The sequence below is a fragment of the Simochromis diagramma genome, unplaced genomic scaffold (assembly GCF_900408965.1).
Source record: "Simochromis diagramma unplaced genomic scaffold, fSimDia1.1 OVJJ01000201.1, whole genome shotgun sequence".
Taxonomy (NCBI): Eukaryota; Metazoa; Chordata; class Actinopteri; order Cichliformes; family Cichlidae; genus Simochromis; species Simochromis diagramma.
Genome location: NW_024387223.1, coordinates 492,732 through 519,207, shown reverse-complemented (window position 1 = coordinate 519,207; position 26,476 = coordinate 492,732). Strand labels below are relative to the sequence as shown.

At 39.8% G+C, this 26,476-nt stretch overlaps 2 protein-coding genes and 2 long non-coding RNA genes across 5 annotated transcripts in view; 1 reads left to right on the top strand and 3 right to left on the bottom strand.

The window, feature by feature from the left end:
- Positions 1 to 5,287: 5,287 nt before the first annotated feature.
- LOC120746644 (programmed cell death 1 ligand 1-like) lies at positions 5,288 to 8,484 on the top strand. Its single transcript, XM_040052081.1, has 3 exons — positions 5,288 to 5,465; positions 7,214 to 7,546; positions 7,785 to 8,484. The coding sequence occupies exons 1-3, from the start codon at positions 5,393 to 5,395 to the stop codon at positions 7,961 to 7,963; spliced, it is 585 nt and encodes a 194-aa protein (XP_039908015.1). The 5' UTR covers positions 5,288 to 5,392; the 3' UTR covers positions 7,964 to 8,484.
- Positions 8,485 to 9,580: 1,096 nt separating this feature from the next.
- LOC120746634 (CD226 antigen-like) overlaps positions 9,581 to 26,476 on the bottom strand; it is a 344,409-nt gene continuing 327,513 nt past the window's right edge. Inside the window, exons 5-6 of the mRNA XM_040052064.1 lie at positions 13,323 to 13,437; positions 9,581 to 10,087 (exon numbers count right to left, since the gene is read on the bottom strand). Of these exons, the coding sequence (XP_039907998.1) occupies positions 9,903 to 10,087; positions 13,323 to 13,437 (300 nt within the window). The 3' untranslated portion in view covers positions 9,581 to 9,902. The remainder of the gene's footprint in view (positions 10,088 to 13,322; positions 13,438 to 26,476) is intronic.
- LOC120746657 lies at positions 13,459 to 18,466 on the bottom strand. Its single transcript, XR_005698896.1, has 2 exons — positions 18,098 to 18,466; positions 13,459 to 13,657 (listed from the first exon to the last, which is right to left on the bottom strand). It is a non-coding gene; the product is annotated as an uncharacterized LOC120746657 (long non-coding RNA).
- On the bottom strand, positions 22,390 to 26,425 carry LOC120746654. 2 transcript variants are annotated; one of them, XR_005698893.1, is made up of 4 exons: positions 26,299 to 26,425; positions 24,414 to 24,512; positions 23,338 to 23,413; positions 22,390 to 22,644 (listed from the first exon to the last, which is right to left on the bottom strand). It is a non-coding gene; the product is annotated as an uncharacterized LOC120746654 (long non-coding RNA). The 2 variants fall into 2 exon arrangements; XR_005698892.1 differs by lacking the exons at positions 24,414 to 24,512; positions 26,299 to 26,425 and having other exon boundaries at positions 22,518 to 22,644; positions 23,338 to 23,452.

Genomic DNA, 26,476 nt, shown 5'->3' with positions numbered 1-26,476 from the left:
GAGACAAACGTTTATTAAGACTGCAGAAATCAAGAAAATATAAACAAAATAAAAATTGCTCCAAAATTACTAAACAAATAAATCATATGAACTTATTTAAATATCTGTCACCGATTTTTCCTGCAATATGAACACTTTAAAGAGTCCAGCTGAAAACAGAATGTTACCTTTGAATCATAGAAGTCTAGCTCAGTGATAGAAGACATAAAACACTTTTTTTTTTAAACAAGTAAACACACTCTGGTCTGGACCAGTTAGCGAACAGCAACTGGACATCAGTGGTTGGACTGGTGGACTACTTCAGTGAAGAGTAGGCAACGTCTGGCTCTGATTTAAAGTCTGAACACAAACACAGTTCAAACAACAGGAAACATGATTACAAGCTTCGTAGTTCAATTAAGACCTCCAATCTCCACCTCTCTGCATCACACACAGTCCCAGTTCAGACTGGGAAAGTGTGAACTGGGACTGGGCCCTGAGCTTGAGTGATAATGTGCTTTGATTAGCTTAGCTTAGCACGAGGGCTGTAAACAGGGTGAGCAGCTAGCATGTCTCTTTTTAAAGTTAAAGAACTGAGAGTTGCTGGGACTCACAGTCAGACGAGCTGTGAAGAAGACTTATGGAATATTATGTGCATAAAATAAATTATTTGACTATACTTCATTTATACTTATGAGGGTTAAATATTCAGCAGGATGCAGTGATCAATTGATGTATGATTATCATGTCATGCTACAACAAAGCTTAAAAAAGGACACTTAGTGAGGTTTAGTTCATGTCAGGTTTAAACTGTGACAGAAGAAGGTTACTGACCTTGGTTTGTTGTGCAGCTCAGCAGTGAGATCAGAACTAAAGAGAAAAGACACTCAGGTTGATTTAAATGTGACATTTAACAAAACAGCAGTAAAAATAAATCCACCAGACTGTGGATATCATGGGTTTTTTCTGAGTTGTGCACTGATGAGTGGAGAAAAGATGAAACAGTTTTCGCTTTCGTGTCCTACACAGAGGCATGTGTGTTGGATTAGAGTTTTGGCAATCTGCTAATATCACTAGTGAAACAATGTAAAGTAGTACATTTACTCAAGTCATCTGAAATTTGTCATATTTTATACTATATTCAAGTATTTCTTTGTTTTACAGCTTTCTGCTTTGGCTCTGCCACATTCTGGATTCAAACATTCTCCACACTATTTATTTTCAAGTTGTTGTTGGGGTTTTTTTTACTATATATTGTTGAGCAGCACGTCTATATTTCATTTAAACATTTATGTGGCAGGCAGGACAGGGATGAAGATGCTGGACTCACAAGACAAAAATGAACTCAAAACAATGTTGGAGTCGTTTGAAATATAAAGAAGCAAAACAAGGCAGTGCTGGAGCCAGGGGTACAAAAATAGGAATCTAGAACAAGACACAGAACACAGGAGCACACAGCATTGCAATGATTTCCTGAACCTGTCTGTCAAACACTAGTTTAATTTATCCACAGTAGCAGAAAAGCCAAAGACTGTACAAACATGGCTTCTGCTTGGTCTGACTCAAGGAATTAAGCTTAGAGTTTGAAATTGAGAGGATTGTGGTGAAAGAAAACAAACAAAAACCAACCATCATATACTGTAAAAGTCATCCAACAAAACATAATAACAAGATAATGACTTGTGATCATTTGTCACAGTTTTCAGAGTTTAAAGGAATTCTGTAAATCTCACAGTTAAAGCCACATATATTTAACTACTAATCACTAAAAAACTGAGATCAGTCTCTCTCTGGCCACATATTCAAAAAACCTGCTAAGCACTTTTGCGTGGAGGATGGAAACAATAACTCACAAAAAATTAATTCAGATTTTTTTGTGATTTACTAAATCTTTTTAATGTCGTTTTAAAAAGGAAATAAGTGAAATGATTCAAAGTCTAATTTGGGATCATATTTACTTTGTATTTTTGCAAAGAAAATTTCTTTACACCTTCTGTCTTTGCACTTTATTTTCATTTTATTGGTTCTGCTGAACACTGAGAGACTGTGATCTCTTTATGCTGCTAACAGAAAACCTAAAGAACTACAAGAAAAGTTATTATGGTGGAGTCAACACAAGATGGAGACACGTCAGTGTTTCAGTGTCAGCCAGGAAGTGGTTTCAACAGAGAAGAGTTTTTCCTCTTTAACTTTATTGTCAGAAAAAGTATTTAAACTTCCATTACAGTCGTCCAATATATTAACACAATAGCTTCCATAAATGCTGTCAAATAGATGCTGTTTCTTTTCATTTGCAGCACCCCAAGAGGATGAAGATATTCAGCCTCCAGGAAAGTTATGAGCTGCAGTCCTTTGGCAGACTGCAGGACTGTCTTTGTCCTCCTGTCTCAAAAATACAAAAGTCACTTTTAAACTAAGAAGCACAAAAATCGTGAAGCACAGAAAAAAGGCAACAAATCTGGACTTGACTGTGTCTGCAGAAGTGAGAGGAGGTACTTTTACCCTCCATGAACCATCTGACTCAATCTGCCTTTCCAAACCTTGGTCTCCATGGTCGCACTTCTTTGGTGAAGGAGACTCTGACTTCAACAATAACACTCAGGTATTCCTCCATTTTTAAACATACAAGTATTTTCAAAATAATCTTTTATTCAATATGACTGAAAACCAGTGGCGGCTGGCCCATAGGGGGCGCTCGGGCTCCGCCCCCCCAAATGTGGAGGAGTAAAAATATATATTTTTAAAAAATTCATCAATGATAGTTTTACTATGTGTGTGCCCATATACAGCCAGGCGTATTTTAACATTTTCACCAGCTGACTCATTAAAGTTCAACCAACAAACGGTGTTTTTCTTCTTCTGGGGCGCTCGTCAAAGCGCCCTTGATATGCAGCGAAATAGCCTATCATTAAATGGTTGCCAGGGGAAAATAATAAATATTTGACCTATCAGCGTCGCTGAATTAAATGGTTTGGGGGCGCTTAAAATTGCGCCCCTGCAGAAAACGCGCGAAGATTTGCTGTTCTAGAATTTTACCTCAGTCAGTAGCCTAAGTGAGCTATAAGGTCAGAGAGAGACGATGGCAGCGGTATTGTTAACGGTTGAGGCACAGCCTCCCCCAAATTCGGTTAGATCGCTTCTAACCTACCCTTTTGCCAGAAGGACAATGGCAGAAAAACTGCAAGTTAAAGAGTTGGGACCTGACAAGCCCGAAATTCAACTAACCCAGGCAACGAAGGAGAAGTCAAAAGCATACAACAGGACTTTTTGTCGGAGTTGGTTCCAGCGCAAGTCGTGGCTGACAGGCTGTGCATATTGATTTATATGATGCAGCCGGCTTTATATTGTTGCTTGATTACACCACACAACATTGGATTGATGTAGCCTAAGTAATGAGTAAGTGGACACATTCATTTTTGCTTAAAGGCTACTGGATGCTAATTTCTTTCGCTTTCTACCTGTAACTTATGTAGCTAGAGGAAAGCTTTCTGTTGTGTGTTGCCATCTAGTGGGCATGAGGTATCACTGTATGAGTTAATCACCTAGCAACAAATTAAAATTGTGTTGTTTGATGTACTCATTAAATGGGTCATTTTAGTCGATATCATAAAAATTGCCCCCCCTGAGATTTTTTTCAGGAGCCGCCACTGCTGAAAACAAGTGACTGAGTCCATGAACTCAGCAGTAAAGTGTCTTCTTACAACCACATTTATCGCCATCTGGTGGCCTTTAGAGAGAATACAGCAGCTGATTAGTACTGGCATTAGCACAGGGCGGGATGTACACAGCAGTGATGGAGGAAATCCACTCTGGAGGAGCTGAGTGTAAACTCCACACAAAGAGCCCAGCAGGATTTGAATCAGCAACCTTTTTGCTCGGAGGGGACAGAAACTGGGTCTGTGCTAAAGCACCACCTCTCCAAACATGCTCTGACCTCTGTATGACCTCTGTGTGACCTCTGCTGTTTCACTGTTTAGAGACTTTCCCATGATTTTCAAAGACCGTTCCCATGACAACCTCAGGTTCTCCATTGACCTCTGTCACCTCAGTTTTCCCTAAAACTAACATAGTTTCATTGATTTGAGATGTAACATCTGAACAGATTCAGGTAAAAGTGACCAGGAACAGCTTCAATGTGTAAACATCTGGAACATCTGTAGAACGATATAAATGTGTAAATCTGTCATTTTGGTCACTTTACGAAAAGTCTTCAAATGTCAGACAGCATGTACGACTCATACAAGCTGTGACTGAGCACTCTGTTCATGTAACACACGCTGACCACAGTGATAAACTTCACTGAAGCAAATACAAAAGCTTCAGATCGACAAACTCGTTACAACAATGCATGACGTCATCACCCCGTCACCCTCTGGAGAGAGAGTGAAAGAGTGATGCGTTGACTGTTGGCACTAGGGGTCGTGCCTCACATGCAGCTTCATTTATGAAATTAAAAACAAAAAGAAATACAAGTATAAATGTCAAATTAAACAAAAATATAACTAAATGGATCCTGAGTGTTTTACAGGTGACGTTCAAGAAGAATCTCTGCAAATCTAACTTTTAAAATAATTTTCAAACAGGAAGCTGCTGAGTGCCGGATTGCTCTGTGCGTGTATGCATGTGCGGTGAGAGAATGAGGATTTTCAGTTTCAACAGTCGTGCTGTGTAAATGTGACCCGTCAGACTCATTTACAACAATCAGCCTTTTTAAGTCTATTTTCAATCTGAGTTCAAACAGTTATGATATGGAATGATTCACAATAAGGGAATATTTCATATATCGGTCCAGTCTTCATTCAATTAATCACAGCTTGAAAGTTTACTCTTATAAGTCAGCTTTCAGATAAATGTAGTGGTGCCAGTATATTAAAAGAACAACATTTGAATATAGAAAACAGAAATAAAAGCACCTTTAATGTTTCCTGAAGATCAGCATTTCAAACAGAGTTAAATTTCACTGCTGTAAAATTTGATTTAAATAAATAAATAAATAAATAGCAGTGAGATAAATTTCACTGTTGACATATTAGATTAAAGTGTGATGTCATGAAGTTTATTAGCTAACTGTTGTTTACTTGCTAATCTTAGATTCACATAAAAGAAAGATTTTCTTCATGTCTATCAAACAATGCTGTAGCGGGCACTTTAAGGAAACACGAAGTCATGAATCACAACAATGTGTGGAAGTGCGTTTCCGGCTGACTTCACTAAAGTTAGTTTGAAACCGGGCCTCTGGGGAAGGATTCCTCCTCTGGGAGGACTCACTCGTCTACCGGGGAGGCACAGCCAGTGTTACTTTATCCAATAACAAGCGCGGACGTGAAGTATGACAAAAGGAAAAAAACAAAAACAGCCGGCTCCACTCTCCCACATTAATTCACTCGTGCACTTTGAATGTGCCTAATGAAACATGTTTGCTGTAACATCTCCGTGGCTCTGCTGGACTTTACTGTCTGTCTCCCTCGTGGGGTTTACCTGTGCAGGTGAGTTTGATTTTAAATCCTATCGATCTATTTCTTACCCGCTGTTAGATGTTCGAGCTGCTTTAGTTTCAGCTGCTCACAGAGGACGCAGGTCTCCTGTCAACAAACCTCTTCTGTCGTGTGAGAAAGTGGATGTTAGTGTTTAGACTCACACACGTTTACATAACAGTTTGTATAATGAAGCTGTGAAGAGAAGAGATTTTATTACTGCAATAAATTTAAAGTGGTGTTAGATAAACATGGACAAACTGCTGTAAAGGTTTATTATTGATTCATTGATTAAAAGTTCTTCTCAGAGTTTTTATTTGTTTATTTTTTAAAGACCATGTATCATTTTTGTACCACTTTACAAGTTTGTGCTACTTTGTGTTGGTCTGTCACAGAAAAACTCAGTGAAAACATTTGAGTTTGTGGTTGTAAGGCGACAAAATGTGTAAAAGTTCAAGGGGTATGAAAACCTTTTCAAGGCACAGTATATGCAGGTATGTGTATGTTTGTTTCATATGCCTGACATGACAGCTCATCATCACCTTGAGAGCATTTTAGTAAGTTTGGGCACACAGATAAAGGCTAATAACACATGAAATTTCACAAATATGTCATATTTTATTAGGTGCTGTGACAAAGTGGATGAGCAGTTGCAATGCTCTCCCTTTGTCCCATGTGAGTTGACCTTTTTTTTTTTTTTTTTTTTTTTGCACGTTTCTCTGTTTCTATTTATTTGCTATGATTTGCCATTTGTTGAGTAACATTGCTGCACTCACTATCCCGGGTTTGTCTGTTGCCGGCAAAACAAACATTCTGCAAATTGAGACAAATACCCAGTTACATGTTTCTTTATATTTTATTTCATCACAGATTAAGTCATTTGTTCATACTTTGTTGTTTCTTTCCAGTCTCGTTTTTGTCAGGTGTGGGAAACGCCTTCTTCTTCTTCTTCTGTATAGGGTTTATTGGCAGTTGGCAAATAGCAAAATGGTGCATTATCGCCACCAACTGGTGTGCAGGTGGGAAACGCCTGCCTAGCATTTTGTTGTTTTAAGTCCTGCTGATGTGACATCAAGCGGAGTTTGTACCACAAGTTTCTTTTTCCATAGAAATGCTTCATTTTGTTTGTTTCAAGTTCTGAAGGGGTTTGTTGAATCTTGTTTATGCAAACGGAGCCATTTAGTTACGTAAATGTGTCAATTAGAAGTGTGAGGAGGTTTTGTGTCTTTTTAATCATCTGTGTAGAGTTTAAGATCCCTCAGTTTAAGTGAGAGGTACAGGCTGTGCTAATTGGAGGGAAATTGATGGCCCTATTTAAAGCCAGATTCAGAGGAGAGGTGAGCTGTGTTACCAGGTCCATGAACTGATGGGTTTTGTTAATCGAGTTACTTTTGGGGAAAGTTTTGTTAAGTTACGTTACACATTAAATGGAGTTCATTGTAAATAAATTGCTCTGCAAACTTAAAACAAAACTTAAACAAAAATCTGCAAACCTGAAATTTCTCTGTAGTCTGCTTCCCTACAACCTTCCTTGACATTCGAGTCGGACTACCTCAACATGTTTGTTTGATTCATTTCTTAATGTGAGAACAGTCAGGACACAGTTTGTTTCACAGATGCAGGTTCATATTGTGTGTGTGATGAACATTTAGCCTAATGTGCTGAACCCAGTGTGTACAACTCTTTGCTGATTGGCTGGTGTAGAAGTGAACAGATCAAACTTTCATCTGTAACCTCGCTGCTCTGTGTTTCCTTTTCAGACCACAAAAACGTCACAGCTGAGTCTGGACACAACGTCACTCTGACATGTCGAGCTCCAAACAACAACATAGTAGTAAAATGGAGCCGAGCTGATCTGGAGTCAGAATATGTTCTTTTGTACCGGGATGATCTGTCTGTTCCAGATGACCAGCATCCAACTTTTAAGAACCGGGTGGATCTGCAGGACACACAGATGAAGGATGGAGACGTGTCTCTGATTCTGAAGGATGTGACGATTAATGACACTGGAACATACGAGTGTCGTGTCTTTGTGAGAAAAACACGCTCATGGAAATCCATCAGCATCATCTACCTTCATGTTGGTCCTCCAGGTGAGTGAGTAGAGCTGAGTGTGTGTGTGATCAGAGGTGAAGCTGCTTCCTGGTTGTTGATGTTTGTTTGTAAAGATGTTGTTGATGAGACTTTGTAGAAAGCAGCTGGTCTGAGTGATGTGATCAGAGTGCAGTAGATAATGTCTGACAGCAGTTTGAAGAGGAAATGGATTCTGTTCTGTTCTTCACTCATCACCTACCTGACAGCTGACACCTCACACCTGTTTCTCACCTGCAGGTCAGACAGGAGGACTCACAGAGGATGGAGGGAAGGAGGATGGATCTGTTGGACTGAAAGTTGGTCTTCCAGTTGCTGCTGTGTTTCTTCTTGCTGTTGTTGGTGTTTTGATCTACAAAACACGTAAACGACAGAAGCAGGGTTCATACCAGCCTCCAGTTGAACTTCAGTCTGTTTGAAATGTTTCAGTTTTTTCCAGCTGTTTCAGCTTCTCAGAGGTGACACTGAGTATTCAGGATAAAGACTGTTGTGGTTTTCTAATCATGAAACATGTGCAGAGTCAAATGTCACACATGTCATTAAGAATTGCCAAAAAAAGATTCATAATTATTTTTACATTTTCTTTTTCTTTGGTGTCAGATGTCGACAAACAATCCAGGAAACATTTAAACGTACATCATAGAGTCTCGACCTCCTGCTGAGCTAACGTCTCTTTAACTTTTACTTTAACCTCCTGACACTCAAACTCTTTCATGGCATTTTTAATTTCTCTTTGATATTTGAGCTGATTGGGACCTGATGAATGTGAAAACAAAGAATTACCAGATTTTTTTTTTTTTTTAGTCTGATTTTTGTTTCTGAGAAAAATGAGATCCACATATGAGGACATTCATTTTAAATTTCATAGAACAGTGTCAGTATAACGTCCTCGTACGTGGATATCAGGCCTTTGTAGAGTAAAATTCTGTATTTTGGTCTAGACGACCCAAAATGTGATGTCCACATGTGTGGACGTGTTATAGGCCCAGCTGTAGAGGGCGCAGCCAGATTACGATCCTGTAAAACAGGAGACAGAGTGAACACAGGAAACACGCTGCTGTTCGCCTGGTCAGTCTTACCAGAACCACAAGCTCACAGCAGCTGTGCACACAACTCAGTCCCCACAGCACTCTGCTGCCCTCTGCTGTCCAGAGTGAAATGACCTCCCCTGTAATACAAAACCTCATTATACCAGTAAACCAGTAAAGTGAAACATGCACAATCGCCTCCATATATCACACCACTTAACTCACAGTTGTGACCACAGATTTGTGTGGATCACAGACGCCAGGTCCTAGGAGGTTAACATCAAACTACCTGCTGCTTCTCTCATGTTTGTATCAGAGGAGCTTCTGATTATTACAGCTTTAAGCACTGAACGCACTTCTTAACTTTGTTATTGTTCTTTAATATATATGCTTTTAATGCACGTTACAATAGTAGATGATGAGGTTTCATGTTTATTTTTTTAATGTAACTTTCTGACCTGTTGACTCAGTTCGTGCAGTTTTCAGGAACTTTCTGTTTCTCATGTTTTTACTGTAAAAGTGCCTTCAGGTGGTTGTTGTTTCCTGCTGCTTCATGAATAATTCTGCAGTGAAACTGAATCTGAGCTGGACCCAAACAAACCTCACTGAGCTGATGTGTAAACTGGATCTAAGCAAGAATCAAACTGCATTAAAAACGTGACAGAAAACCTGCTCACTGACTTTCTCTCACTTTGACTCTGAAACTGTAACGAGAGACAACATTTAGACATTAACTGTCATTATGTAACAAGTTTATACAGCTGTAGTCTCTTGATGCTACGAACAGAAAACAAAAAATAAATAACTTGGTCATAAAAAGGTGTCGGTGTAACTGGCTCAACCAGGACTTTGCACGAGGGCTCAGACAGCTGTGTTCATGGTCGTACCTCAGTATTTACAGAGTCAGTGACCAATCTAGGACTGGTTCTATGTTCCCATCAGGAAAAGAAAACAACTCACGTTTTCCATCAGACATCTTTATGAAACCCACAGAAGCACACGAGAAGATCAAGTGAGACCAAAGTTTATTGAACCTGCAGAGAAACCAGATCACTGCTGTGGAGACGACAGCACACTTAGAAATAACATAAATAACAGCAAAGTTACTGAAGACATGAAAACATGGATTACATCTGCTTTTTAGTTACATAACATTTATTATTGTTTATGTATAAATTACGTCTTGGTCATGCTTTTATTCTGAAAAGCCTGATGAAGAAAAATTTTCTTTTTTATATAAAAAATTTAAAAACTAAATTAAGAAAGCAAAATTTTTCCAGCTTCTTTATAAAAGAAAATAACAAAAACTCTCCATTTGAACTTTCTGCCCTCAGAGGTTGTGTGAGGTTTCCTTCATGAGGAGAACAAACAGAATATAAACCAGTGTGTTTACAGTGAATGTGTCAGGTCTGAGCTGCTGCGGGGACCAGTTAGAGAGCAGCAGCTGGATCCCAGTGGTTGGACTGGTGGACGACTTCAGTGAGGAGGAGATGACATTTGGCTCTGGTAGAAACTCTGCACACACAAACACACAGGAGGAGAATATAAGCACAAATTATTGTTTTTGGCTCTAATTAGTAAACACAGAGTGAGTCTATAATGCTGGGCATACACGCTGCGATCTTTGGCCCATTTTGAGCCGATTTTTGAGTCGTGTGACCGTTTTGGTGATCGGCCCGAGTTTGACCTTCATCGTGCGTCGTGTAGTAACGAGAAGCCATTAACTCCTCCCGATCATCAATCGCTTGGTCGGGAGGATTTCAAACCGACGGGTCACCACAGCAGCTCACACTGCGCACGCGCAAACACATAAATGTTGGTACGAAGACAGATTAGCACAGCAGCGCAGCGTGTGATCTGGACACAAGCGATGGAGGAACTTGTAGAACTTTTGAAAGCTCATCCGAGCCTTTTTGATGTGGCCTCACAAAATTATCATAAACACAACAACCGTGAAAATAGTTGGATTTACATTGAAAAGTCATGAAAAGAGTTCGATGGACATTGCTGCTCAATCACAGCTGCCTGATCAATGCCCCATATCGGTACTCACTGTGGATTACTAAATATACACATCTATAATTGCTAAACAATATGGGGCAATTATGACAGATTTAATTAATAAAGGCAAAACTAGCTTTATCACAGGACGTACAACTCAAGGCAGTATAAGAAGGTCCCTCCAGATAATTAATTGGATGCAAACAAAAAAGGACAGTGCGGCCATAATAAGCCTGGATGCAGAGAAGGCTTTCCACAGTGTCGATTGGAGCTTCTTGTATGCCGTGCTTGAAAGGTTTGGCTTTAATAGAAATTATGCCCACATCACACCAGTTTTAGCCAATCTACATTGGCTCCCTGTTAAATATCCTATCAATTTCAAAATTCTCTTGCTAACCTTTAAAATCTTAAACATTTGGCTCCCAGCTATCTATGCGAACGCCTCCATTTGTATATCCCTAATACGGCGCTTAGATCTTCCAATCAAATGCTCCTGACGCAACCGAGGCCTCGTCTGAAGTCCAGAGGTGATCGGGCCTTTGCTGCCGTAGCTCCCAGACTCTGGAATAACCTCCCTCCTTATATTTGTTCCTCAGAGTCCATCCAATCTTTTAACTTGTGTCCTAAAACTTATTATTTTAGTCCGGCTTTTGATTCAAACTAGTATGCTATTTTGTGGCTAGTTATGTTTGTTTTTTTACCCATGTTGTTCATATTGTTTCCTGCCCTTCTTTTAACTGTTTCTGTTATTCTGTCTTGTGCTATTGCGCTGATCAACTGTGAAGCACTTTGGTCAACTTTGTTGCATTATTACGTGCTATAAAAATACATTTTCATCTGATTTGATTTGAAATCTATTTACCAATCTCCTACAGCTCGAATTAGAATCAATGGTAGCTTAACAGAGCAAATCTCTCCCGAGAGAGAGAGGTACTCGCCAGGTTTGTTGTCTCTCACCTCTTCTCTTCACTCTATACATTGAACCGCTGGCACAGGCCATCCAACAAAGTGAGGAAGTGAGAGGAATAAATATTAAATCATCAGCTGATTTTCAGCTTATCATACTCTATTTAAAAAATCCAAACCAAACTATAATTCCACTGTTTAATGTAATTCATATCTCTGCCAAAAACTCGAGGTACAAAATTAATGTGACCAAAACTCAGATACTTGCTTTCAATTATTGGCCGTCTGAAGAGGTTAAAATAAGTTTAAACTGAACTGGACTGCAAAACAAATAAGATACCTGGATGTAACTGTGACTAAACAATTGAGTGACCTTAATAAAACAAACAATGATGGACTGACCACTCAAATTAAACATGATCTAAACCAATGGTCAACGCTTACACTAGACTTTAGTGCAAGAGTCACAACAATAAAAATGAGTATCCTCCCACAGCTATTGTACCTTTCCCAATACCTGCCAGTTAAGATCTCAGTGGAAAAATTCAACAACTGTGACAGGCTCATCTCTAGATTTGTATGGAGCGATCAAAGGCCTAGAATAAAATATTCAAAATTAATACTGTCTAGGAAGCAAGGTGGTGTGAGACTCCCTAATCTAAAGCCCAAACCAGACCAGCGATAAAGTGGAGTGATCAGAACTTTAAATGGAAAGATATTGAAGTAAAAGTCCAGGATGTCCCAGTCCAGACTTTTCTTGGAAGTTTGCAACTTAAGAAAACTTTCCTATAACGTCCCACACTCTAGAGATGGGGTTTCGGCCGAGTTAAACAAAGTAAGTTGGAAAGAGAGGTTAAGACGTTAAACTGGGCTGATTATGATGTTGGTGTTGTACCAAGTGGACATGACTCAGGACCCAGGAAGTGGGAACAAAAAGGAATAACAGTGATTTGTACAATAATGAAAGATGGCCATTTGAAGTGAGAAGTGGAGATTATATGGCACCAAGGAAAATTAATGAACGAACAAAACATTTAAGGTTTATGTCTATAACTTTGTATATCCATATATATATGCATGTAGGAAAAGTGTGTACATGTGCTGGAGAATATACGCTGCTGAGCAATGTAGGCATGCATATGGTAGTTGATTATAATTGGCACCCACATCTTTTATTCACATTAGTTAAGTTTGTTTTGAATGTATGTTTGTTGATTTCTCCTGAAATGTCTGTGTTTAAACTGTGACATAAACTATTAATAAAAACTACAGTGTCAAAAAAAAAGAGAAAAAAACAATAAATGTGTATAAAGTGCTTTAAATACTCAGGTAAAGTAGAAAAGCAGTAAGAACCAGTTCATTTACCGTCTAACAATCCTACTACTGCTACATCACATAAATATTGGCAGGCTGCCAAAGAGCAGTGAAAAAGAAGGAACTTCCTGTTTCAAGCAGAAACTGTGTCCACACTAACTCTTCTCCATTTTGTCTTCACCTCCATATTGTGTTGACTCTACACGTCAACGCAGTACATTTATTTCATGGCTAAATTATTTATGCACGTGTCTCTTTTGTTTACTGTCAGTAGCATTAAAGATCCACAGTTATACAAACTCATATATATATATATATATATATATATATATATATATATATATATATATATATATATATATTTGTTATACAAACAAATATAAAACAATAATTAGAATTTATCCTAAAATGTAACCAAACATTAAAGCTCGGCTGATTTTCTCATCAACAACATCTTTAGAAACAAACATCAACAACCAGGAAGCAGCTTCACCTCTGATCACACACACACTCAACTCTACTCACTCACCTGGAGGATCAACAACACTCAGGTAGATGATGCTGATGGGGTCATTCTTCAAAAGGGCTCTCTCCCTCCGGCTTGTTCCTCTCCTGAAGGCATGATACTTGTATTTCTCAGAATCAGAGACACGTCTCCATCCTCCATCTGTCTGTCCTGCAGATCCACCCGGTTCTTAAAAGATGGATGCTGGTACTCTGGATCAAACTGCTTGTCTCAGTACTAAAGGACATGTTCATCTTCCAGGTCAGCTCTTCTTCACTCTATAACTATGAAGTCGCTGTTTGGAGCTCGACATGTCAGAAAGACGTCCTGTGCAGACTCAGCTGGGACGACTTTCTAGTCTGACAGAGTGAAAGAAACACAGCAGAGAGGTCAAAGTGAAGGTCAAAGTGCAGTTACTCGTTTTTACAGCAGCGATAATTAAGAGAAGCTACAAACAGAGACATGTAGTCACTTAAGCAGAGAGAGCACAACAGACACTGGAAGCTTAAGTTGATCAAAATCTGAGTATTGCTAGAGACCCATGGTACCCTTCTCCTTGTATCTTTGCCCCACCGGAGATGTGAACTCAGGAAGGGCAATGAAGACAGAAGTCGAGAAAACAGGTTCAACAAAATGAGACATCAGTGAATCACCATGTTGGATCATGTCAGTATTTTAAAGTAAGTGGCGTCTCAGATTAACAGGCTACAGTCAAAGTGTGTAAAACAAACGGTGGTGAATGGAGCAACTACAAAGTTCACTTTTCTTCAGGTCAGAGTTTGTGGATCAGGTGCTTTATGAAGGTTTTAATGGTCATTACAGGAACTGTAATGAAAGAAACTGTAATGAGTGAAAGAAAACTGTAGAAGCAATTACAGGTTGAATCTGGTAGTTGGGGTTGTTAGCTAAGATACAGTCATTAAGAAGCGGCACAACTAATATATCTACGCGAGCTAATTTACGATGTGCACTGCTAGAGTGGCCATTTATTTTTTAATGCACCTTCTCAGATTAATTCACTGCGTGTCGTGCCATCAGTTAACGCTTCGCGTGCCGTGCCCAGGGTTGCCGACCCCTGTTTTAAACCATTTTAGCCTTGAGTGTCCTGTCAAACACAACAGACATTAAAGAGATAAGAAATAGATGCTTTTAAAAAATAAAATCTATTATGTATAATTACAAACATACTAGTTAGTATATACCCATATTGCAAATAACTCTAAAAAGTGTCATTTAAAAGCTTGATTGCTGTTAGAAAAATAAATTTTAAAGCAATTCAGATGCATTTTGGGACTCTGCATCTTGTCAGAAGGAATCAGCTCATACTCAGAAAGAAGGAGATGTGACAGAACTCTGTACCTGTGTGATTACAGACCAATCATAAATGGACTGGAGGGAGAGGTCTTGAGTCCTCCCAGTTGCATAAGACGTGTCATCTCAGAGAGATCACATACCACGGCCATACTTTATGATGCTCTCCAGTACAGCCTTCTGCTTTCCTCTATATTTGAATGCAATGTTTGCACCTTGTGTTCCACGTCGTTTATTTAAAGCTGATAATTGACAGAGCTACAGACCCATGACAGCCTTACACAGGTAGCCAGCAGCTATGACCAGCACTACTTGTGCAGTTAATAAAAGGACAGGTAATGTTTGTCGCGCTGTTGCACACACAGCACGCTCGTTTGTTTCAGTTCGTCAGTTGCAACAAGACAGCTTACCAACGTGTACGTAATAAGCTGATACTCCTGGGTGCTACACACTACAGTGTACGCTGTACACCTACTTACTGGTTGTGTCGCATCAGTCTGTGTCTCTGAGTTAACTTGTGTTTCTCCTCCAGCTCCGGACCGCTAAAAATGCGCGTGCTCTTTGTGAGCTCGTTCCCGGCTCGTAACCAGCGCGTTCTGCCGTCAAGGGCGATCATTGGTTAAATGTGATCATGTGACCGATCCTTTTATTTAGCAAAACTGTGATTAATAGTCAAATATTATTGTTGAGGGGCACAGACAGGACTCCGCACGCACGCACACATTAAAAAAAAATATATTTTTAAAAAGTTGCCTCAACAAAAGGGCACTTTGGGCACCCATCAGGAAAGGGGCGGGTGCTCAAGCCCCTCTAGCCCCCACCCCCCTCCCCCCCCTCCACGTGCCTGGTAGTAGAGGCGAGAGGAAAGTGACCACTGTAGTGATGGGTAGCTGACGCCTCGTGAAGCGTTTCAGCACATTCCCCAAACTGTATCGATACTGTGTCGACACAGTGTTGCTGTTTTGCTCCATACTGACACCTGCTGGACCTTAAATATCATTGAAGGCAACTTACTTGACACTGATTCAATGACCTAGTCATTCTTGTACACTGTAAGGTATTGTACTGTCCATGGAATCAGTTTATATGTTTTACATTACAAATATTGTAGACATCTTTAAAATATATTGTGAATGACATTAAGTGAAAATTAAAATGAAAGTATTGTGAATTTATTATAAATTTCTATTCAGAAAAATAGGTTTATCCAGTGTTTTTGCATTCAGTCGATTGCGTTTTTTTTTTAAACCATTTCCACAGCTTTGGAAAACTCACAGGCATAGATGAAGCTGGGGTACACAAACTGTAAAGCCAGGTGGAAAAGGTTCAGATAAGATGTCTTCTTATTTCCCAGTACGTTAAAGGATCCTCTGATTTTGGAATGTTTCTCTCCGACACTCTCCACAATACTAAGGGGTTGGCAGTCCTTTAGAATAAAATTCAGGACTGCCTGATCCAGAACAATCTTCCTAGATGCTTGATTTCAAAATAATAAAACACATACGAATAATAATTTTTTAAAAAAGATAATAAAGCTGTTCAGTGTCTATATAGGCCGACCTGTGTTCATTCTCGGTGTGTTTGTCTCCTCATTTTCATGTTTGGCTCTGTAATGCCCAAACACTGAGGAGGTGATTTTGTTTGTGTAAGAAAGCTCCGCAGAACAGATGCAACATTTAACCTGCATAAAATGAAATAAATAATTTACACTTCAAGTCACAATGCTGTTTTTCCTATTCTGATAGATTACACTGAAACAAACAGATACCTTATTTTCAGTTAAAAGATCAAAATGATCCCACACAGCAGAAACTTTTCTTTTTCTTTTGGGCTCCATTTTGTTATGGAGAGATGTTTTGTTTTTTTTATCTTTGCGAGAGTAATTTTGTGGGGGTTTTGGTAGCGACTCATTTCGTTGTTAGATGCGAATGCGGTACCTTTTAAACACAGTTTGGCGCGTTGGCAATGAGCGATACAGCAGCTATATCAATCACGTGACTTTTTCTTAAAGCGACGCACGCACCGATACAGGCATCGCTGGGTGAGCTTGATACATGCGCGTCGGTGTGTCAGTGTTGCAGGACCCATCACCACAGCAAGATGTGTCAAGGGAGAATTACATTGCTTCGCTCGGTCATGATTTTCTGCTTTATCTTGCTTCCGGCTGCGGGTGAGACAACTGTTCAATTATTTTAAAGCCAATTTTGACATTGTAAATACACGCCACAAATTTAAGAAAATAAAAAACCCTGACTGTCTAGGTAGTAGACAGTAGCTTGTTGTTAGCTTGACACAGCTAACAACAAGCTTAGCTCGGCTGCTCGATAGAAAAAGTGTCAAGAGATAAACCGAGGGCTTCGAAAATAGGGGCTCTATTGTATAGTAAGCGCTGGCTCGCGGCTCTGCCTTCTGATGCTTTGTTGGCATTTTACCGGCATAGCAAATAGCATATACACGGTGGTGGCTAGTGGCTTTGATGGCTGGCTGTAAGGCGTTGGACGCTCACAGCTGATGCTAACGTTAGCATGTAAAACTTTTTTTTTTAGCATGTAAAACGACTACAAATACTACAAATAACAAAGGCGTCCTCTGGGGGGGTCCCTTGAGGAAACTTAAAGCTCTCTCACAGTTGTAACATTGTTTTGCTCTCGGAAATGAGACGAGGCTCGGCGAATGGCTTCTTAAAAGCCCTGAAAAAAGCAGGGCATCAAATTAAATCAAACTCTTGTTGCTCCTCTCCACGGAAATCCTTACTAAAATGTGAAAGCTTTGTAAGATCTGAAGAGTGCTATTAGTACGGCTTATTTAAACCCCCTTTCCACGTTGGGTGACACTACCGTAACTCTTCAACGCTGTGCGCAATCTAAAAACTCTAAAAACGGTCCACTAAATCAGCGACTCCACACTCAGATATACAAGTGAACACCAACTGTCAGCAGTGTATGACAGGAAGTGCTTCTTGGAGCTCTACTCGGGGCCAAAAAGCATGTGGAATTATTTAGAAAAAAAAAGAGTTGCCCATAGTAAAATGCAAAATGTGCTTTTTATTGTATGGTAGACCTCATAATAATTCCGCGGTTGTCTGAGGAGGGTTACTTTTATTTCTTGTCCTTGATTGTTCTTATGCAGCACGATGCAGGTGACGTTAGTTCTTCATAACATTGTCATGGCGGTGTTTTAGACAACTTACGTTGACCTCCTTTAAAAATATATATATATATCATAAGTTTCCTTTCCAAATCACTAGATCAAATCTCCACGCACTGTTACATTATATGTAAAATAAACTGCATTAAACTGAGTCCAATTCCTCGGTGTATGCTTCTCGTCGTGTCGCACAACTCAGCGCCAGCTACACAATTTTTCCCCCACAAAGAAGCTCACACACAAGTGAGAGAGCGACACCGACCAGCGCAGCAGCCATGTTTGCGAATTGTAACCAGACGTGGCCTCTTTATAACTCTGTCTGTGCTCCGTGTTTTACTTACCCCGACATGCAGAGACTTTAAACAGTAAAAGCAGCTCATTTGTGCCTGATCCCGCACGGTGTTAAACATTAAGCGGTTGAAAGCAGCTGACATACTCAGTTTTCTCGACGCTGAGTACTGAGTTTAAAAAATAGCTCCGATATCCACAGCCAGACCCACGTCGTCTTCGGGTACGGAACATCCTCGTTTAAAGCTTTTAAGAAAGCTGTTTTATCGTCCATTAACGATAACACAACCGAACTTCACCGACAGACGCCACGAAGCGATTTCAGAGACTGGAACGAAGGGCGGTTCCTGTCGATCCGATTACAGAACCGACAGTCTGTTGGAAGTACATACAGCCCTCCCATTTGAACGGAGTCGTGCACGCGGACGAACACATTTGCATAAACAAAACGAAAACGGCAGGACAAGCGCGCTCACGCTGCTCACTAGAAGAAAACAAAACAACGTTAAGCCCCCTCCCCCAGCACCTGCAGAGTTAAAACACAGGGTTACCTTGGATGCAGTAGCATAGCAACGCTGGTTTCTGTCAAGTTTACCACACTTTAGGTGGTGCAAGTTTTTGTCCCTGTTCTGTTCTACTTAATAACCTCGCAAATATTACATATTTCTGAGGACAAGAACAAAGACAACAAATAAGCAGTTGTTCAAAGGTGTTTGCAAAAAATACTTTTCCCTTTTTTTTTTTTTTCTTTTTTTTTTTTCCCTAAATCTTTTCAGATTGTATTTGTTTTATTTATGACACTGGGAGCTAAACACAAGTTGTTTTGTTTTGGAGGTCTGTGGTCACGTTTGTGTGATTCAACCAGCATAAACCAGAGAGCAGTTGTGTCTGTTCCTAATTCTAATTCTTGGCTGATGTAGAAGTGACTGTTTCCTCTCTGCTCTGTTGTTTCATCTTTCAGACCAAGAAACTATCACGGCTCAGTCTGGACAGGATGTCACTCTGACATGTCGAGCTCCAAACAACAACCTCATAGTTGTAGAGTGGAGCAGACCTGACCTGGGAGAAGTCTTTGTGTATCGCAATAACCATTTTGATTCGGATGACCAGCATCCATCTTTTAAGAACCGGGTGGATTTGCAGGACAGACAGATGAAGGATGGAGACGTGTCCGTGATTTTGAAGGATGCGATGATTAATGACACTGGAACATATGAGTGTCGTGTCTTCATGGAAGGAACAAATCGCGGGAAGAGAGCTCATCAAACTATTGACCCCATCAGTATCATCTACCTGAGAGTTGTTGATCCTTCAGGTGAGTGAGGGAGAGTGAGTTCAGTGTGTGTGAGCAGTTTAAAATCATATTAATATTGGGTTGATCTGAGTCATTTAAATGTGACAAATATGGAGAAAGAACATTACAGATTTCAAACACTTCTTTACAAAGAATCCATGTTTAAAAAAAAATGGACTTTTTTATTTAATCCATCAAAGGTTGGTATAAAGTGCCTGCAGTGAAGACCAAAGGAGACATAGTGTCGTTTATATCTGCTGCTATTATTATAGTTAATAACACTAAATCATACGTGTTGTTGCCATGACTACTGCACCTTGTGCTTTGGTGATAAAGGAAATTCCCTTTAACCCCTCTGCTCTGTGTTGTTTCCTCTTTCAGTTCAGAAAAACATCACAGCTGAGTCTGGACAGAAGAACGCCACTCTGACATGTCGAGCACCAAACAACTTGTTGTTGTTGCTGCTGCTGTGTTTGTTTGTTTTTTGATCTACAGAAGAGTTCAGCAGGATTCATACCAGCCTCCACCTGAGCCTGTTTGAATAATCAGACCTTTTATTATTGGTTCTCTTCCAGCTTCTCAGAGGGGACTCTGAGCATTCTGGGTAAACACATTTGAGGATATCCTAAAATTAATTTCCACGACATCCAAAGTTTGATGTTAAGTGTCTGAAATTAGACTAAACATTTATTTATTCCAAACAATTTTTTTTTTTGTGTGTGTGTTTCAGGAAATTTAAATTAGTTTATATGTAAGTGAAACAGGAGCAAACTGAAATGTCACATGTGCCTTCACGAGGTGCCAAAAGAACAGTTTTATAAAAATTTAAAATGTTCTTTTTCTTTGGTGTAAAACCTCAACAAACAGACCAGCAGATATTTTCATATTTAAATGTCCATTATAGAGCTTTTAAGAAGTAGAAAACTGTCCCAAAGTGAAAGTTGTGCCTTTAGCTCCTTACTGTCCGCTCATCAACCTCCATGAACACCAGCTGAAGTCTTCATAAGAAGTTTAGTTTAGCAGACTAAAACTAAACTTGTCTTTATACTGTGAGCTGTAGCTGCTACTTCCTGCTCTCGACCTCCTGCTGAGCTAACGTCTCTTTAACTTTACTTTTAATATCAAACTACCTGCTGCTTGACTTTAAACAGATAAAACACTCATGTTTATATCACAGAAGCTTCTAATGTTTATTTTATAAAGCTTTAAGCACTCCACGCACTTAAGTTTGTTATTGCACACTGTATTCAATATATTTATTTGTAGGGATGGGTACCGGTGTCCGGTGCCATGATGGCACCGGTTCTGACATAAACGGTAGTAACCAGACCGAAAAGCAGCGCACATTTCGGTGCATTTTTTTTTTCCTCAGCTGTGATACACTTTAGATTCTAGCCAATCATTTTACGTTTCCGAGGATAGTAGGCGGGTCCAGGTACGTACGTTCTTTAAGTCTGGCTGTACTTCACAGCATAATATGCAAACTCAGCAGCCTGAAACAAGTGCTTTAAGCTGATACTGTGATACTGTCAAAGGAGGTAACACCTCAAATCCGATGAAATACCTGGCGACGCATAGCGTTTTTTTTTTAGTTTTTTTTTTTTTTATTTGTTTGTTTTTTTTAAGCCGAGAAATGCGCCGTATTTGATAGCTTGCTGCGAGACCTCACACAGAGCACATTACTGTGTGTGGTGCCTGTTATCGGACCCGGAGTTAGCAACATCCCCCAAAAACCCGAAGAGGCGTCCTGGCCCCTAGCCCTGCCAGTGTAGCAGAAATGATGAGGATGATGATGGCAGCAGCAGCCGTTCTTCTCTGCGTGAGTAGCTTAATGTTGTTCGTGTGTAATTTACATTGAGTAGGCTAACCACGTTTTACATTAACGCATGTAAGGTGAACTAGCAAACACCATCATAGCTACATGCGGCTGTCCTCTTGTTTGATAGCAGATGCTCCCTTCATCCTGGCCAAAAAGGCTAAAGTGACCAAAGAAAAAGTGGAAAACAGCTAAACATGAGAGGTTTTTGGACAAAGTTTGTGTTTTTTTTCCATTGTTTAAGCACTGCTTCCAGCCAAGAGTGATACCATATATGCCCCATAGCTGCAGAAAAGGCTAACATTGTTATCTTTTTACAAAAAACAGCTGAACATGAGAGGGTTTTGGACCAATTTTGTGTTCTCCATTCTTTGAGCACCGTTTAAGCACCGGTACCATTTGGCACCGGTATCGGATAAAACCTAAACGATACCCATCCCTACTTATTTGTCTGAGCAAGAATCCTGTTTAGTTTTCATTCTGTTTTTATCACAAAACTTTCAGGCCTGTTGACTCAGTTCATGCAGTTTTCAGGACTGTTTTTACTGTAAATGTGCCTTCCGATGGTGTCTATTATTATAACGATTTCTCTTTAAAGTATGAATTCATATTGTATTAATTCAAAGTCCATCAGTACGTATATTACCTTATATAATTGTATCTGCTGCTGCTCCACATGAAAAATTTTAATATTAGGATATTAAATCATGTTCATTGTATCTCACAGTGACACAGACAGCTGTGAACATCCCATTCATAATCAATGATTCATTCTTCTCTGAACTTTAAATAAACTCATTAAAATACATTTTTCTTCATGTGGTCGTCTGCTCTGAGTCACTTTATAAATCTGCATCATGCTATATTTTACTCTTACTGTATGAAAACGTGCTGTGAGCGCTTCAGATATGACTCTCAGCTCTACGAGCCGTAATTTTTTTCTTTACTTTACTGATGAGCTTTCTGAAAATGGTCGTCTGTGTGCAGATTCTCTCAGACTGGATAAAGACAGATGTCACAGATGTTCTCTTTATTGCTCCTGACAGATCATCAGACATCAAACTTCACAGTAACTAAGACTCATGTGTGAAAGTGTTCCTGCTGCTTTTAAATCTGTGGCTCACATTAAGTTCGTTATCTGCTCTGAAGAGGACTGAAGTGTGTTTGGGTTCACCACAACAACTCAACGTTTCCATCAGACGTCTTTATGAAACCCACAGAAGCACACGAGAAGATCAAGTGAGACCAAAGTTTATTGAACCTGCAGAGAAACCAGATCACTGCTGTGGAGACGACAGCACACTTAGAAATAACATATAAATAACAGGAAATGAGGAGAACAAACAGAATATAAACCAGTGTGTTTACAGTGAATGTGTCAGGTCTGAGCTGCTGTGTGGACCAGTTAGAGAGCAGCAGCTGGATCCCAGTGGTTGGACTGGTGGACGACTTCAGTGAGGAGTCGATGACATTTGGCTCTGGTAGAAACTCTGCACACAAACACACAGGAGGAGAATATAAGCACAAAGCAGAGCCTCTCTGTTCTCTTTATATACAGCAAAGCATGAGGACATGTCAGTGAACACATCACAGTTACAATAATATAACTTATTGAACTTTGACACATTTTGTGCAGGTGTGTCAGATCACACAGCATCTGCAGAGACACACAATCTTGTTTTGATACATTTTAACTGCAGGATGAAAATAAACATCAAATTGCTCCATCTTAACAGGTTACTGGCACCAGAATATTTAGTGGAACTGGTGCTTGTGTCCCAGTCAGTGTGTACATCCTGAGATGCTGCAGCCACAAACCTGTTCACTGTTCCCAGCTCACACTTAAAGACGACTGAACGTTTGCTGTGAGGACTCCTCGATCCTGGGACGACCTGCCTGAAGAAATCTGGCTCGCCTCATCAGTGTCTTCTTTTAAATCCTTGTTAAAGACTAATATATAAACTTTAACTCATCTTATTCATCCAGCTGTTGGAAGTTATTCACCACATGACGCTTGAGTCTGTGTAGTTTGATTCAGAATTTACTCTTTGCTCTTTCACTCATCGTCTCTGGGAAGCACTCGTAACGATGGTTTGAAAAGTGACACAAACTTAAAAATACAATAAAGTTTGATTGTGAGCAACAGATTTATGGTGTTTGTACTAAAAGAAGAGCAGCTGTACCTCTCAGCTCTGACTGTTTTTCCTTCTCTTTGACTGACGTCTTCAGTTCTCACTGCTGAGCCGACTGCAGCTGCATCTGCACAATAAAACACACACACAGGACGTCAGTGCACGATTGACTTTACCCAGAATCCTCTGCAGGAGAAAATGGAAGGTACTCATGTTTAGCTGGGCAGAGAAAAGTTACAGGAAGTCGTGATGTCGCTCTGACGTTGTTCAGTTTGTCTTGTACAACATTTTTCTGAAGTCTCATATAAAGACGTCGTTTCTCTGTTTTCTTAACAAAGTGGATTTTCTACAACAGTTTCAATGATAAGAAACAAAATGAATGACATTAGTTATGGAGCCTTTTGGTAAATATTCAGAGAACAAGATGGAAAAACAATCAGTTACAGGAGCAAACATCATGCTGGCTTGAACACATATTTGTTGTTGAAGCTTCTCAGTATTTGAAACATGAAGTGGTCGCATCTCGCAAGCAGCTTCATTTTATAAATATGAAAAGTGAAAACAAAAAAATGCCAAATTGAACAAAAATACAACTAAACGGATTCCTGAGTGATATTACAGCCAGTGTTCAAGAAGAATCTCTGCAAAAATGTCATTCTTTAATTATTTGTGAAAACAGGAAGCTGCTGAGTGCCGAAATGACAGTTTTTGTGCACCTTAGCATATGCTACTTCCGGTGGGGAAACTCCTGTAGAGGGCTTTGTTTATATTCGCTCCTTGTTTACGGTCGGGTTTTCCAAAACAAGTCGACCAAATGGATGAATCAAGCGGCGATTTACATTTCTCTAGATGTCTTGGGCATTTACTGAATATATCTGTAGATGATGTTCATCGTCTTGTCAATATTTTTTTTTCCCCGCGCCTCAGAGCAAAAGAGAGAAAGCATTCAAATGTTATATTTCTCAGTATTTGTATAGTGGTCCCTCGTTTATCGCAGGTGTCCAACAAGAAGTCAAACTTTTTGTGCGATGATTAACATCTTCCTCTGCGTTTTGGGTGCTACCGCAGGTGCCTTTGACGGTGCAAAACATTTTGTCGACATTGATTTTGTTGGGGAGAAAACTTACTGCTAGTGATCGATGTAGGGATTCTGTCCTGTACAGGCGAGCTGGCACAGAGGAAGTCGACAATGATCTACAGCCGATCAGGACCCAGAACACAAGGCTCTGTAGAAGGACAAAAAAGACATGCAAATTTACACACAACAAAAAGAAAAATTCTGCAAAACAGCAAGGCCGCGAAAGGTTATAGCGAGGGACCACTGTAATTTTGAAGGTAAATGGTAAATGGCCTGTATTTATATAGCGCTTTACTAGTCCCTAAGGACCCCAAAGCGCTTTACACATCCAGTCAAGCTACATTGTAGCCACAGCCACCCTGGGGCGCACTGACAGAGGCGAGGCTGCCGGACACTGGCACCACCTCTGACCACCACCAGTAGGCAACAGGTGAAGTGTCTTGCCCAAGGACACAACGACCGAGACTGTCCGAGCCGGAGCTCGAACCGGCAACCTTCCGATTACAAGGCGAACTCCCAACTCTTGAGCCACGATTGCCCAAAATAGGTAAGTCACAAAATACCCTTGGTAAATACTAATATATAGAGACCCTTACCAGCATCATTTATTTACTTTTTTTATATCCTGTGGCTTTTTTTTCACGGTTTGTTGATATGATGTGTAGGTGTGTACTTGACTAGCTGATATCAACATAACGGGGAGACATCTGGCTTTGACTATTCTTCACCTGTAGTTTGAATGCTGAACATTTGCCTGTTTAAATCATAAGAACTGTCACTATACAGAGATACTTCTGAATGTGGACGATGTGTCTTCTCATTTTGTAATGCAGTTCTGCTTGTGTTGAGTGATGTAAACAACCGATCAATCCACACTCTTCAAACGTTAAAATTGTTTTTTTTTTTATGACACAGTAATGGTGAGTGTTCCCACCTTCTGCTCTTTGTAACTTAATGCAATCTTTCCGTTTTTGTATTTTGGACATGATTTTGTAGTCGATCTTCGCAGTAGCGATTGACTGCAAAGTAAAGCTACCAGAAATGTACAAACCCACATCCGGTCTCAAACCAGGAAGTTAGCATTTTCTCCTGCACAGGGTCACTTCACTTTTTCTACTTTCAACAGAGCATTTTATTTGCTGCAACATGGGACCTTTTCCTAGAGACAAAACACGTACAAACTCCAAAACCCATTTCTAGCATGAACTGAACTTCCAAAACAGAGCTACTAGATCCCTTAAATTACACAATTGAAAGCATGAAATCATATATGTATTGTTTGTGTATTTATACACAAGCATTCATATATAGTCAAATAATTCAAAAAATAATAATGTTCATTTACCTGTTATTACCACACACCAAATTCGGTCGTTGGTACTTGCTGGCTTGTGTAGCCACTAGGTAACAAAAGTTCAACACTGCGCCCAGCATCCTGGAGCACTTCTGTTGTCTTTTGTAAGTGTTTTGAGTTTTTATGTGCTTCTGAGTTTTTACGTGTTTTGGAGTTTATATGTGTATGTATGTATGTATGTGCTTTGTCTGTAGGGGCCACCGTAAATAGACTTTTATTTATTCACTCCACATAAAATGTAATAAATAAATCATATAATACAAAAATCAACTATTCACATGTCAACTTTTAACTATTTAAATTTTCAGCTTTTTCCTTTTACAAATTTAAAGTGAAACAACACAAAACACTGCAAACCACAACACAATTAAATATAAATTATAATATAAAAACCAAAAGAACATGCACATTCTCTGTCTTATGGACCTGCATGAATAAGAGCCATTTCGTTCGCGACCGACCTATCACTAGTGCATGGGCGGGGATTTCAGGTTCGCCAGTCCTGCAGTCTAAATGTGACAAATGCAGTTTCCGTCACCCAAAATATTTAAGCATGTACTTATTTACATCATAAACATACCTTGTGCCTTTATCAAGGGGGCTGCTAATAAAAAAATAAACTTCCATAAGCTCCATTACAGCACCCGCACCAACCTCTCCCGATTGGCGCCAAAAAGCCGACAACAGTCATACAGGAAGTCCTTCAATAGCGTCAGGATTCAAAACGGAAGTGGGAGGAGTCTCTTCCAATGTAAGCG

Bases quoted from the DNA above. Each gene is read 5' to 3' on its own strand.
- LOC120746644 (XM_040052081.1), top strand. From the start codon at position 5,393: ATGTTTGCTGTAACATCTCCGTGGCTCTGCTGGACTTTACTGTCTGTC. The intron at 5,466-7,213 runs GTGAGTTTGATT...TTTCCTTTTCAG, and splicing joins CGTGGGGTTTACCTGTGCAG to ACCACAAAAACGTCACAGCT. The intron at 7,547-7,784 runs GTGAGTGAGTAG...TCTCACCTGCAG, and splicing joins CCTTCATGTTGGTCCTCCAG to GTCAGACAGGAGGACTCACA.